General features: G+C 37.6%; 1 protein-coding gene across 4 annotated transcripts in view; it reads left to right on the top strand.

Annotated features, from left to right (window-relative positions):
• The window catches only part of Epc1 (enhancer of polycomb homolog 1), an 84,168-nt gene extending 71,261 nt beyond the window's left edge, over window positions 1-12,907 (top strand). For 3 of the 4 annotated variants that reach the window (XM_010621314.2, XM_010621313.2, XM_010621315.3), the window contains exons 9-15: window positions 81-229; window positions 1,062-1,414; window positions 8,475-8,593; window positions 8,674-8,742; window positions 9,536-9,677; window positions 9,818-10,181; window positions 12,157-12,907. In XM_010621314.2, coding sequence (XP_010619616.1) covers window positions 81-229; window positions 1,062-1,414; window positions 8,475-8,593; window positions 8,674-8,742; window positions 9,536-9,677; window positions 9,818-10,181; window positions 12,157-12,229 — 1,269 coding nt within the window. In that variant the 3' untranslated portion in view covers window positions 12,230-12,907. The remainder of the gene's footprint in view (window positions 1-80; window positions 230-1,061; window positions 1,415-8,474; window positions 8,594-8,673; window positions 8,743-9,535; window positions 9,678-9,817; window positions 10,182-12,156) is intronic. The other variant, XM_010621316.2, reaches the window with a different exon arrangement.
• The last annotated feature ends 2,425 nt before the right edge of the window (window positions 12,908-15,332 follow it).

Genomic DNA, 15,332 nt, shown 5'->3' with positions numbered 1-15,332 from the left:
TTTAGACTTTCTTTGTAAATAGACTTATTTGCTATTATCTGCAAAATAAAATAATGCTTTTTGGATTTTTTTTTTTTAAGCCTCACTTAGACCAAACAGGCAACTGGCCTTGGACTAGTCCTAAAGATGGAGGATTAGGGGATGTGCGATACCGATACTGCTTAACTACTCTCACCGTGCCCCAAAGGTGTATTGGATTTGCACGAAGACGGGTTGGGCGCGGGGGAAGGTAAAATATTTCTCTCTCTATTCCTACCATGGGGATATTTCAATCAGTGGAGTGATTAGGTTAAGTTTAACCAAGATATTGATTCCTGTTTGCTGTTCTTAACTAATTTGCCCCTTTGCTACTTGCTTCTTAAACAGCCTCAACACACAATGTACAACTGTTAATAGGTCCCAGATAGATTGGCTTAACCAAGATATTGATTCCTGTTTGCTGTTCTTAACTAATTTGCCCCTTTGCTACTTGCTTCTTAAACAGCCTCAACACACAATGTACAACTGTTAATAGGTCCCAGATAGATTGGCTTTGCTTTTCTCTCCAAGACTGAAAACCTCAGATAAATTTCCAAGGGATGCAATGCTTAAAAATGCAATTAAATGTATGCTAACAAATCATGTTAGCATACACAGGTTAAAGAAACTACCCCCAAAAAGGTTGCCTTGTAAGGGAAAGGATTAAGTTAGACCTACAGCTGTCACATTAAATAGTGTAGTAAGTTATGCGTGACCCAGTTTTGACGTCCTGCTTTGTCAAGATTGTTGTTCTTCCTGTGTATGATAGAACTCCTTCATACTCTAAATTGCAGAACACATTAAAAACAAAGTTAAAATACAATGGTTGAAAAGTAAATTGATTTTTTTTTTTTTTTTTTAAAAAGAACCTTCATCAGAAATTGAAATTTTGGCCTAAAAAAGCCCAAAAGTAAAAGAATCAACTTTATCACTTTTAAATATTCATTATCCTTTATTCCATTTCAGAGGTTGGGAAAGAAAAATCTTTTTTATTTAATCTTTGAATAGCCATTTTAATGAGTGTTTTGTCTCATTTTTAATAGGGTCTTACTGGACAGAGCTCATTCAGACTATGACAGTATATTTCGCCATCTGGATTTGGAAATGATTTCCTCACCACAACATTCTCCAGTCAATCAGTTTGCCAATACCTCAGAAACAAATACCTCGGACAAATCTTTCTCTAAAGACCTCAGTCAGATACTAGTCAATATCAAATCATGTAGATGGCGGCATTTTAGGCCTCGGACACCATCGCTGCATGACAGTGACAATGATGAACTGTCCAGTAGGAAATTGTATAGGAGTATAAATCGGACAGGCACAGCACAACCCGGGACCCAGACATGCAGTACCTCTACGCAAAGTAAAAGTAGCAGCGGTTCAACACACTTTGGTATGTTTGTTTGTGGCGCATATTCCTATAGCATTACTGGGCTTCTCCATTTTGTTTTTAAGTGTGTGGTTTGTTATATTTGTGGCTAAAAGTACTTTTCATACAGATACTCTTCAGTAATACTACTGCTATATGAGTTTTTATTTATGTGTCTTCATTTAAATATATCCACATACAGAAGTGGTTTTTGTACTATTTAATACGTGATGTTTATTTCCTGGGTGTGCAGTTCATGAAAATTCATCAGTTACATTTTCTTTTTTCTTTTTTTTTCTTTTTTTTTTTGTACCGGGGATTGAACTCAGGTCCTTGAGCTTGCAAGGCAGACCACCGAACCGCTGAGCTAAATCCCCGGCCCTACATTTTCAAGCAATACAAAAAAAAAAATGGACCCTACATTGTTAATTGTTTTATACTTGAACATGTCCAGTCTCTTATCTAATCTGCTTAAATACAGAGAATAAAGTCAGTAAGTTTGCATAATTTACATGCGGACACCATAATTCAGAATAATGTATAAGAGAAAGTTAAATTTTCAGAGAGATAACACTTTTTAGAGAACATCTAATTTATTACATTTACATTGTGAATGTACAATAAATGCTCTTTTTAAGTTTTCTGTTTTATAAGTGTATACTATTTGAGGCATATAGATTATAGAAATTCATTGGTGAAGTTTGTTATTACAGGTTTTTTTAAGGTAACAGATTTTTGAAAGTATTCTCAGAGTATTTATTGTTTCCATAATCAGCTGTTAAGGTTACAGATAAACCACTTTATAAATAGGAAATTTTGCTTTTAAAGGGCTACAGAAAATACGGCATAAATGAATTACTTGGGTGGTTACAGAAAAATACTTCTCTGAAATAAAATCTTTCAGCTTAAGAGAAAAATAGTCATACTTCAAGAATGAGCAGCTGGGAGATAATCAGTTTTTCTGAGGCCTAACAGATTATTAGTAATTCCATTAATATTACTGTCTTTATCTCCAAAAGCTGGTTTCTCTGCTTCAGAGTCTTAAAAGTCAAAATGGAGAATTTTTCAGTATAAAGACTTACACTGTGTGAGTGTGAAGGCTTTAAAAGTATAAACTTGGAATGGTTTTTCTTGATAAGTAAGCTTTTTAAGCTGTGTAAAATTGGGGATTCTCGAAAAACAACTATGTTCCATCAATCTGCATCCTCTCTGCGCCCCGTGTGGGGAAGTGGAAGCCTGTAACTGCCCCGAGGGTGTTACTGTGGTCCTTATTAATGTAAATTGGTTTTCGCTGTACTACCTACGTAGGCATATCAGTATCAGTTGTAAAACTTCCATGATTTGTTCACCAAAGAGTACTGAAAGGTGACCATTACCAAAAGGTAATTGGAAAAAAAAATCTTTGGTAAGCCTTGTAATTTTTCTTCTTAATCATTTCCTTTTCTTCTGTATACACTTTTTAAAATGTGGGCTTACAAGCTTTTTCTGTTGCACTTAGTTTTTATTTTTCTCTTAAATTTTGCTAGATTTTTCTATATACTTTGTAAATAGATGCCTAGTGTAACACTACTTTTATATCTGTGAATGTCCCAGAGACTAAAGCTTTTCTCTTTATGTCCTGCACATTTCAGTATAGTCATATCATATGTGCATTTAACTTAAGTGAGTTCAACTATAGGTCCCTGGAGAAAAAAAGAAAATTTAGCTGTTCACATATTGCACAGCATCTTAAATAAATTTCTCCTGAAAGCATGTGTTCTTCAAAATGAACCTAGTATGGGAGAAGTTGAACTTCTTCGTTGTTTTATTACAGTGTCCCTGTCTGCTCCCTCACCACCCCTCCCCATACTGGGATTCAAACTCAGGACCTTGTGCTTATCAGGCAGGTACGGCACCACTGAGCTACTTCCTCGGCCCTGACTGCTTTTATTTCATTCATACTTTAAGCATCTCACTACTCTCATTATTATTGTGGTATAAATTGTTTTTTCATATAACATGGCCCCCAAATATAAACCAAACTTCTCCATCTAGTACTTAGACCAGAGAATCCCATGTGTGGTGTGATAACAAAGGCAACATTGGCTACATCAGGTTGATTGAACTACGGGTTTCCCTCTCCAGAGGTGTTTTTAAGGGTTAATTTTGACTATATTGATTTAACCAGTATATCAGATACAAGTCACTTGATCTTCTCTGCTGCTTAAACCAAATATATGGGTTACAATGTAGCCATTTTGTTGTTATTCAATTGTTATAAAAAATTTATACTTAAAAGTAACCTAGCTATGCCCTGTGGGCTGACTTCTTTTTCTAAATAATCATGTGTGAGGTCTTCCTCTCATTTTAAAATAGTATATTCTACCTGAAAATGCCAGGAATGTTCATTTTAGTAAATTGCATGAATTTTAATTCATTTTTATAGCCTCTGTTCTAAGTGCTCAAAGTCATTTTTGGTTGCGCCTGAGTTTGGCCGTTGTGCAAAGTTGTGTAACCAGAAGTGTGTCCTGAGGAGTCCCAGGTAGCCTCAGCCGGTGCTGGTTACTGAGTTGGCTTCTGTGCAGCAAAAGAACAGTGCTGAGGACCTTGGAAAGACCTTCTGCATGGACTAGATTTTCACACTAAAGGATAAACTTTCTTTTTAATGATTTTTAGTTAACAATGTGATTTCACCAGTTTCCAGGTGCAGTTTTTGAATTTAAAAAAATCCACATTAACACCTTTGAAACCTTAGCATTTGTTGACTGAATGAGTATGCCCGAGTTGGGGGATGTCAAATAACAGTATTAATACCTTTTCATAATTAGAAAGGACTTACATGTAAGAGTCCTTGATATTCAGAAAGACTGAAAAAAGAAAATGGTTTTTAAATCACAATGATGTGTCATCAGCATTGGAAGTCATTTTTCTAAGCTCACATAGATGTGCTAAAGACTTGATTTATTACCATTAGTGAATAGAAGATCTGTGGCTAAGAATGTGTCCGAAGTTTGTATTTGTATAACTTAATGCAATTTAGTTTGTAACTTGATTTTATTCTTAGTGTGGAAAAGGAAATTAAATTTGAGCAGTGGACATTTTAATTGTTAATATTGTAAATCTTCAGGACTTTAATCTTTACTTAAATATTTAAAAGTGGAGAACGTTTCAGTGCAGAAAGTGGATTTATCACATCACATCTAGTGGAGTCCAGAGCTGCATCTATAGTAGCTTGCTAGCATTTCTGCAGTTGAGTACTGGAATGCAAGAGTAAGCATTGCTCCCTGACCACAGATAATCTGACACTCACGTCCTCCATGGCCAGAAGAGTGAGAACACACTTTGGTTTTCAAATTGGATTTCTAGGTGACTCATAAGGGCTGGTGAACCCTATGAGTTCAAGCTCACTAGTTAGGAACTACATGGATTCATCTTTAAACTTTGTATTTATTTAGTTACCTTCTTTCTACATTAAAGCTCTTCCTTTGAACTTAAAAGAGCTCAAAGAAATTTCTAATTTGCGTTTCTCTAAATTTGGGGATCTTGGTTAGAAAGATTTCTATATATTCAATCTTTTAAAAGCTACCTTCAGGGCCGGGGATTTAGCTCAGTGGTTCAGTGGCCTGCCTTGCAAGCACAAGGACCCGAGTTCAATCCCCGTACCCACCCCCCCCCCACAAAAAAAGCTACCCTCTGGGCCAGGGATTTAGCTCAGTGGTGCCGCCACCGCCTGCCTCACAAGCACAAGGTCCCAAGTTTGATCCCCGGTAACAAAAAAGAAAGCTGCCTCCTTAAATTTAAACTTCCACGTTTGTGTTTTACCTGAGGAAGCGTACTACGTATACTTGTTATCCAGCGTCATACTATCCTTCGCATGTTGAAAGTCCTGTCATGCTTCCTTTCCTGGCCCCAGTTCCCTTGAATGTTCTCTGCTTTCAGTCATATCTGCACTTGACTCCTGCCCCCTATTTAAACCCTTGTTTATCCGGTGTTCTGTATTTGAGGGTTTTTAAAGATTGTCAGATGACTGATAATGTGAATACATAAAAACCTGATTGTTTCTTATAAATGTAAGCTTAAAATAGATTTTTTAAATTTAAAAGTACAGTATCTCATTGATTCCCCCCTTTATTACTGAATATCTGTGACTTCATATGGAAGTTTTTTATCTCTAGTATGAAGTTATAGAGGGAAATCACTAAGAATCACTCCTTTTCTCAGTTTACTTGTTTAATTCTGGGTGATGGTTCTATTCTAGACTGGTCATCTGTCTGTAACAGCTTGCCCATCATGAATTAATTACAAATTTGACTATCACCCCATATCTGGAGGTAGATTTTAACAAGAACTTTGTGCCTTGATATGTGGGTCCATTCAGAGATTTAGAGAGGTGTGATCATTTTTGTCTTGCATTTAATGTGTGATTGTACTTTTTAATTATAGTGGTATCATAACCTTACCGCTATTTTCTATATAAATAATAACACTCAGTCCAGATTGTATTTCCCCAGTTACTGTCTAATCCAGCCTTTCTTGAATCATTGACACACTCTTCTTTTGGATTAGAATCTGATATTTTGAAGGAATTTTTAAAAATATTAGTGCCTCATACCTGAGAAAAGGCCTGATCACATGGTTTAATCTTTCACATTTAAGTAAAGATACTAAGTCTCAAAAGGTTAAATAACTTGCTCAAGAATATTTGGCTGTTTGTTTGTTTTAGTGCCAGGCATCAAACTCAGGACTTTGCACTTGCAAGGAAGGTGGGGGAACCACTGATCTAAGTCCCCCAGCCCCAGTGTTTGGCTGTTTATGATAGAGCTGAGGCCTAAAATGTCAGGGTGTCAGCCTCCAACCTCCAGCTTTTATTACCCTCACAGCTGTTTTATGTGGCGTTCTGGTTCTTGTAGACCGGTGGTGGCAGACCACAGTGCCACAGTGGGCTGTGTGTGTCATTGAAAACCCTAAACGGTTTGCCATCACTGTTTCAAATCGTTTACCAAAGTACTCAGGTGAAATTTCATCACTGGACTTCAGAGGCATAATAGCAACTTCTAAAAAACAGGCCAGTTGAAACTAAACATTGTGATACAAATGTTGAATAGTGACTTAAATGTTAATTGAACTTTTATTTCAAATTTATTTTCGGAGGAAGTTAACATTTGTTAAAAAACGAAATTAACCAGACTCTCAGGGAGTCATAATACTAAGATGTTAAGTACAGCAGACATATTTGGAATTTTATTTAAAATTGATATCCAGTAATAATAACTACATTTTAAATCAAACCACACCACCAAAATTCTACCAAAAAATTCTTCACTCGTACGAATGCCGAATTATAGTTTCTATTAAATTTGACTCACTTTGAAAAAATGTTCCATTTTTTAAAAATTTACTGAGTATTCCCTACTTAGAAAAGTCAAGGGTGTGGTGAGACATTCAACTTTACCAGTCAAAATAGCTAATGAATCAAAGATCTTAATGTTTAAATGTTTAATTTTTTTACCCATAAGGTAAATATTGGGCTAATTTTGAACTTGTCACAGAGCAGGGTTCATTTTTGAAGATTTTCTTAAATGTTTTGACCCAACACATTTCTGTTACATGAAAATGGCCATGGAAACAGAAATTTACTTTTATTTCATTGTTCAGGGATCATCTCCTAATATTAGTAATACCGTCCTAATATTAGGTCTGTGGATTACAAACAATAACAGTAACAAAAGGAACTCATCAAAAGACAGGTACCAGTTAAACAAGTTTGCGGTACACACATTAGCAGATCATTAGTATATTTTTCCAATAAATTAGTTTTTTGCTCTTACAATCCAAGAACTTAGTTGAGCTCAAGTATAAGAGCTTGTGTAGGTACTAACAACTTAGGCTTTGCTGAATATTATTTCACGATTTTCTGATCTATTCAAAATATAGTGGAATTTGCTACCTAAATATTTTGTACTTGTACCAGGCAGAAACAGTACCATGGGAGATAATTAAAAGTAAAAATTATAAAACTTGATGAAGTATTTTAACTAAAAAGTATTGGTAGTTAAGCAACAGATGGGCTGACAATATTTTGAAAACATCAAACTTTAGATTGAGGAAACTTGCATGATTTATAGATTCCCTGGCATCCAGGGATGCATGATAATCTTTTTGTTTTAAAGTAATTCTAACTCAGACATCACAGGCTTCTTAAAGAAGCCTTTAAAGTCAGATGTATTGTGATTGTATGTGCTATTTTTTTTTTCTTTTTTTAAATTGGCAAAAGGAAAAAAAGGTTTCCTTTTTTTAACTGCACACACTTTTGAGGGGGTAATAAATGAACATTTTTTTGTTTGTTTTTTTTAGAACTGAGCTCTCCATAGACAAACATAAGTAGCATAACACAGTGTCTTTCCTCAGACATCATTCTGTACAGTAAATCAACATAAACAACTCCGTTCTTATTGACTGGATTTTTTCCAGGTGGGTTAATTGGGTGGGGAAAATTAATTGACCTTAACATTGGAGCCTTTTTTCTTCCTGTTAAATTTATGAAGGATGAGGTCTTTTTAAAAAAGGCAATAAACCAGCAACTTTATCTCTCATACTGAGGAAATCTTTGTAATGACTAAAAGTGGAAAATACAGAGTAGTATTTGTACACAGAACTATTAGGAATCATCTGAATGCATTGGAAAGATAAAATGGATAAAATGAAACCAAGTGGTAATTACTGAATTTCTTCTCAAGCTCAGTGCAAAATTGAATTCCAAATCTGTGGATTAAAAAGCTGATAACTATTTTCCTACACTGTCTAGCACAAGTGTCGCAGCTTTACCAAAATAATGGTGTTGAAACTTGGGAAGTGAGCAGTTCTCTTTCCTATTTTTAATTTAGAGAGCTTCATTTTCATTTTCTTTAAATTGAAGCCACTTTGGTTAAATGTGGTAGCAGAAGTGCTGAAATTTTCACTTGGGAGTGATCTTTAGCAGGATCATGAGGCTTATCAAATGCTTTAATTTTGCACAAAGTTTTTTAATGTGGGACTTGTTTTAGTATTATAAGATGTAAGTGATATCTGTGCATTTTTTTAAAGTGTTCACTCATTTTATGTTCAGCATTTACAGCCGAACAATACCAGCAACATCAACAGCAACTGGCACTAATGCAGAAACAGCAGCTTGCACAAATACAGCAACAGCAAGCAAATAGTAATTCCTCCACCAACACTTCACAGGTGAGGGATTTGTCTGTCTTATGATTATCCCTCATTGTTTCCCACCAGAGTTCATCTCTAATTACCAACTGTTGTCATAGAACCTTGCATCTAACCAGCAAAAAAGTGCCTTTCGCCTGAATATACAGGTTTTAGAAAGAACATTACAGGTGAGTATGGAAGCTGTTCCTCTGCTCCCTATTTTAAAAGAAATCTAAAAAGCATAGTTGAATGAAATGAAGATGCTGTCTGCAGTCTAGCCTGTAGTCTGTTAATGTACCTCTTTAATTTATAACCCCTGAAGTTCATTACCCTTAGGCATTTTAATTATCACTTAGAAAGGATTACACTAGAATAGCCTCTTTTATCCTTGAAAGAGATCATGTGTCATCTAATGCATGGCAAATATTTGCCATTTAGACACATTTCACATTTAGAGTTTAAAAGCTGAGAGTTGAGTCTTCAAGGTTCTTGCAGGAAAAATTTATTTTTAAAAATTTGAGAGGCTTGTCCTTTTCTAGGATAGATTATGATGTCTTATTTTGTTATTTCCATTCTTAAGAGATAGTGATCTTGTTACCCCAAAGGTGCCTTTGGGTTTGGGAGTATGTGTAGGTTAGGTGAACATGTATGTATTCATTGTATTTGCAAATCACTGAAATGTTTTTGCTAGCATATTTCTTGCCCAACATTTTATATTGGACATTTGTAATCTCCACATAAAAGGCCTATTTTGGTAACTGATGTGTACACATTGTATGTCATCACGCATGACGACCAAAACCCCTAACCCTCAATTCAAATCGTTCTCCTCCCTCCATGACTGACTGTGGGGAGAGATGGAGAGAGTTCATTGCTTTGCCATTTTCATTTACACCCAAGCTGATTTTTGGTTAACCTGTGTAGCTTTAACGTTCACTTGAGAGTAAATTATACTAGTTAGGTTCTGTATTTCTTTTTTAGGGTTTTGTTTCTAAGACTTTGGATTCTGCTAGTGCTCAATTTGCTGCTTCTGCTTTGATGACATCAGAACAACTGATGGGATTCAAGATGAAGGATGATGTGGTGCTTGGAATTGGGGTGAATGGCGTCCTTCCAGCCTCAGGTAAGGAGAAAGACATTTAAATTACTGTGATCATGTTTCCGTATGATGAGATTGTATACAATAAACGTGTGTTTATATATTTGTGTAATACAAACTGCAAAGTTGCACATTGTTTAGACACTTCCTTCTTTTCTCTCCAGGAGTATACAAGAGCTTACACCTCAGTAGTACTACGCCAACAGCACTTGTACATACAAGTCCATCCACAGCAGGTTCACCTTTGTTACAGCCTTCGAATATTACACAGACTTCAAGTTCCCACAGTGCCCTGAGTCATCAAGTAACTGCTGCCAATTCTGCGACAACTCAGGTTCTGTTTGGGAACAACATTCGATTAACTGTACCATCATCAGTTGCCACTGTAAACTCTATTGCCCCAATGAATGCTCGACATATACCTAGGACTTTAAGTGCTGTTCCATCATCTGCCTTAAAGCTGGCTGCCACAGCAAACTGTCAAGTCTCTAAGGTCCCGTCTTCATCCTCGGTAGATTCAGTTCCAAGGTGAGTAGTTAAGCCTGAAATGTTTGAACTATTATGACAACTTAAATCTATTACTGCTCTGTATTTCTCTGTGTGTATATATATATTTTTTTCTTTGCTTTTTTTTTATCCCCCCCTTCCCAGTTCTGAGGGTCAAACCTATGACCTTGCAAACACTGCACCACTGAGCAACAACCCCAGCCCTTTTTATTTTCTGAGACCGGGTCTAAGTTGCGTAGGTTGGCCTTAAACTTGACCCTGCTTTAACCTCCAAGAATCTGGGATTACAGGCTTGTGCCACTGATCCCTGCTTCTCTCTATTACTAAAAGCATAGAAATAGATTCCTGATTTAAGACCTACGTAAATGAATGTTATAATTCAGTCTTAGTTGAGAATTTGAACCAAATGGTATAGTGAATATTGAATATAAGATTCAAGTATTTCTTAGCATGAAAATAGTACATTCTTTTTTTTTCTACCTTCACATGAAAGGAAGGAGTCCTCTTTAAAGAATATCTGCTCATAATTTTTTCTATCACTGCTTGTGTAAATAGTTAAAATTGGTAGAAGCTGCCATTTACTGGTATGCCAAGCTGCTCTTACTAATGTAAATAAAGACATTACAGTATTCATACCAGGTCAGCTTTTAAACCATTCTTTTTTGTGCTCACTTATGTTTCAATAGATTGGAGTAGAATTTTTGCTCAGGCTCGTTTTAAATGGTAATTAAAGTCCTACTGTCTAAAAGATAAAAGGAGAGAAACAAAGGAAAAAACCAGCGGTTTTAGTTTCGTTGGAAAATAAGTTTAAGGGCGGGGATTTAGCTCAGTGGTGCCACCGCCTGCCTCGCACATCAGGGTCCCGAGTTCAATCTCTAGTACCAAAATAGTAATAAGCTTAAAAATGAAAAATTAATGTTAAAATACTGCAGATATCTGATGAAAATAGTTTGAGGTATCTTAAAGCATTTTCTGCTTGTCGAGTTAAGTGTACAGATGATCTCTGTCATTTCAACACAAGGAAAATGCTGGGGATGGTTTACAGAGTAATATTTGACCTGGGGTAGAATTTGGTTGGGCAAAGAGGAGAACGAAAAAGCATTTCAGGCAAGTGGAATGAGCAAAATGGAAACACAACGTTGGGGAAGTGTACGTGTCTAGCGGTCAATAGTAAACTGGTTTTCGTAGCCAGTTGGGAAGGCTGGTACTTGAAACAGCGGGGGATGCCACAACACTTAGATTCAGGCAGGACTGGCCCAGAGAAGAGAGCAGAGTGGTATAGAATGGATTGTAGCTCAGCCTTTCTGCTTCTGAACTTGAGCCGGAGTCATGGTCTGCCCGGTAACAGTCTCTTCTCACTGGGTCTAGTCATAGCTGATCAACCCGCTAGAGTTCTGACTTGTGTGTGCAGCATCAACATTTTTCTTTTGCTGTAGAACTGTGTGGTAGTAGAGCATTTTCAGGATTTGCAATATTGTCTATCCCTGACGCTTTGTTTAAGAGAGGAAACAGATGGGAGGAAAGTTACTTTTCTAAAGACATGTTGCACTTAGAAACTGGAGCCTGTGTTCAGGAGCTGTTGCACTCCCCTTCCGAGGCCCTGACTTGAAAGTCCTAGGTAAACTTCAGTCATATTTGTACCTAGATGAAACCCTTCTAAAAGCTTTCATGTAGGAGGAAATTGAAGTAATTGTCAAAAATTAGGAATTGTGTTTGTAGCATCTAAGATTTGTACTTGACTTTGGTTCATAAACGAATCAGAAAACAAGCCAAACGGGGTCATACTCCTCTACGTGCCCTTTCATCCCAGAGTCTTCCTGGCCTTAAAAGTAAACTTTTTAGTTTGTTTGTTTTTTGTGGTACCAGGGATAGAACTCAGGACTTTGTGCTTGCAAGGCAGGCGGCGGAACCACTGAGACAAATCCCTGGTCTCAAAAGTAAACTTTTTATTAAGACGTTTTTCATTTGCTTAATCAGTTAAACTTTATTTCAACAGGGAAAATCACGAATCAGAAAAGCCAGCGCTGAACAACATAGCCGACAATACAGTAGCGATGGAGGTGACGTAGCTTCCTCGGGAGCGGAGTGCAGCCTGGGGACTTGATTAGGTGCTATGCATCAGTAGCATTTTGAATGCAAGGGATGATGGAATGCAACATACGCGTTTCGGTGGCAGCTGTGGGGACTTCACAGCAATGCTCATCTCTCATGCTTCAATTTTTCTTTTCTTACTGTTAATAGGAAAAAAATCAACATCTGTAAATTAATACAGCAATTATCTGTACAGTACTGCATATTTGTAATACCCTTGTATATATGTTACTTGAATACAGAAATGTTCATTTGTGATGCTTTGCACTTGGGGGTGGGGGGTGGGAGGGAAATAAATTGCAACAAAGAGTGTGAGATGTGAGATTGTATAGAGATGAAGTGTCATCACATCATGTGCATGGTGCGGAACCTGCTGTTTTATCTATTTATTGTGCCGTGTTTACAGTTTTTTGTACACTGTACCTTCATTGGTTCCTGTGCTGTAGTAAATGTGTTAGGTAGCTGTGGACTCCTTGGTATTTTGTAAATGGTATAACATAACTTGGTTCCCCCTCTGGGTCCTTGAGTTTTCTGTGTATCATGTGAAAAAAAAATGGTGACATACATACAGAACTTTACAAAAAAAAAGGCATCAGTTTTTTAAAATGGGGAATGTACTGTTAAATGGGGATCTTCCTGGTCTATCATTAGGACAAGTAACAAGCTAAAAATGAAGTCTCTTGAATCTTCCCATCCCCACTTGCCCACTGAGATGTGGGTGTTTTCTGGTACTTAAAGCACTAATGTTATGTTGCTGCTCTACAACAGCCCAGTAGTCCCATTTCCTTCCACACCAAAAAGTGTTAAATCAAGTATGCAATGGAGTCCTTACAACTGGAGTTTATGTTGTCTTGCCCTTTTTTTAGCACAAAAAAATTGTACTTTTTTTATTGTCGAATTGTTTAAAAGACTTCATTCTTTACTTGTTCTTATAAAAAGGATATAAGGGAGAAGAATGCAGTAATTGCTGTACGTGTATCATCATTCCAGTTTTTAAAAACAGCCAGCCAGCTTTTTTCCTTTTAAGATTCTCCAGAAGGCTGCAAGGCCAGAACCACAAATATCGGGTGCCTTCCTTTGGAAATATTTGACCTCTCTTCTGTGAAGAGAATGGTACTTAACAGACTACTACTAGTGCTTTGTCAGTACCGAAGTCTGAATGCCCAGTCCAATGGCATACATTATCCTTAAAAGTTTTTAATCCCACCTGGAAAAATTGTGATAGAATTCTCACAAAATAAACCCAGGGCATTAATGTTGACAAACTAATGTGTAGTGGTCTTTTGCTTTTATTTTCAACCCGAGAACTTTTGTGTGACTTTAATGATCCTTCAGTAACAGGAGAGGGTGGCTCGGAGAGTAATAAGGTTTTGTGTTGTTGTTGTTGTTGGTTTTCAACACTTACTTGACTGTGTCAAATTGTTTTAGGTCCTACAGCAGGGAGACAAGTCTTTGCCCTTGGAGAGCTTGTAGTCTTGCTGGGGAGAGAAAGCAAAATGTCAAATGTATTGTTAGTAGTAGAAAGAAAAAGTAAATCAAGGAAAGGGGAAAAGAGTCCAAGCTAAGTTGGGTTTGCAGCAAGGTGGGCTCACAGGTGTTCCTGTCTGATCAGAGGTGGGGCTGCTGTTCCTCTGCTGGGAGGCTTACAGCGCCTCCTTCAGACCAGGCTACAGGGATCTGGGTCAGAAGCTGACTGGAATAAGGCTGCAAGTACCATCCTGACGGCGACAGGGATAGGACGGTAGTGAGAAGCTGTTGGATTCTGTATTTCAAAGGATCCCACTAACATTTGCTGACTGAATCCAGATGATAAGGTCCATGAGATGGGAACGAAGGTGGATCACATGACAGTTCTTGGCTCGAGCAGCTGATCACAGTTGAAAGCACTGTGGGAAGAGTGGGTCTGGGGGAGACCCCAAGTGTGGGTGCAGCTGAGATAAGCATCAGACATCTGAGTAACAGCAAGCAGCGTGGCGCAAGAAAAGTCTGGTTTGGGAGTAGGGGTTGAGCTGGAGTCAAAGCAGAAATCAAAACTGGAATTTTGTCTTCACAGTTGAAATGTAAAGGCCATGCAACGTGGAAATACGGAAGAGAGGGTTAATTCTGCATTGCAGCTGTCAGTGATGGGGATTTTACCTTTATAAAAATTTTGTCTAACACTTCCAATATAGATAACTCCTTTTGTTTATCCCCTCTACATTTCTGGGGAGGAGATAAAAAGCTTTCAATTCAATTTCAACACTTGCTGCTCAGTGTTGACTCAAAACTTCAACTATGAACTACCAGCTTAAATGTACTCAGTAATTGGGATTAGGATTTAAATTTCTGAAGTATACCCCACAGGTAGACTGAGGCCTGTGCCTCCAATTTATAAATGGATTAAACCAGCTTTTGGCCTCTTAAATGTCTTCCCATTTTCCTATAGACTTTGCTACCCATGTTGTAATATCCTGAAGTAGAGAGTGATTAAATGTACAATTTAAACACATAAGACTTGAGGGAAAATGAGAAATAGGTTAATAGAGAACTTTGCCCAGCCCTTGGGAGGCTGAGGCAGAAGGATTGCCACAAGTTCCATTGCAGTAACAAGTTGTTACAAATCTGATGGCTTAAAACAACAGAAATGGACCCTGCCACAGTTCTGAGAACCAGAAGTGCAGAGAAACATCACTGGGTTGAAACTGAGGTGCCCTCTGCTGTGCTAGGGGACAGTGCCGCTTGCCGTTCCCAGCCTCGAGTCAGCCGGGCATCCCTCGTGTCTGGTTACATGCATCATGTGAATCTGTCTCAGAACTCTGCTGTTCTCTTGTAAGAACAACTGGATTGTGTTGAGGGTGCACCTGGACATTAGGGACTGGCACTCCCTGGCTCTTTGGTCTCCTGTAACCCCTACCATCCAGGCTCAGGGTGTGGTTTGCAGCTTGGGCTCTGACCTGTGTGGTCCCTGTGTAAATGGTGCCTTTTAGTCACAAAGGAGAAGTCCAAGGACTAAAGATCTTCTGTGGTGCCTGACAGTGAATATTTCTGGGGTTTAGTTGTGATATTTTTCTACTCATTGCCTGTTTGCTGTTCTTTGCAAAT

The sequence above is a fragment of the Fukomys damarensis genome, unplaced genomic scaffold (genome assembly GCF_012274545.1).
Source record: "Fukomys damarensis isolate Sample0158 unplaced genomic scaffold, DMR_v1.0_HiC HiC_scaffold_19, whole genome shotgun sequence".
NCBI classification, from domain to species: Eukaryota; Metazoa; Chordata; class Mammalia; order Rodentia; family Bathyergidae; genus Fukomys; species Fukomys damarensis.
This window is presented reverse-complemented; position numbering and strand designations above follow the sequence as displayed.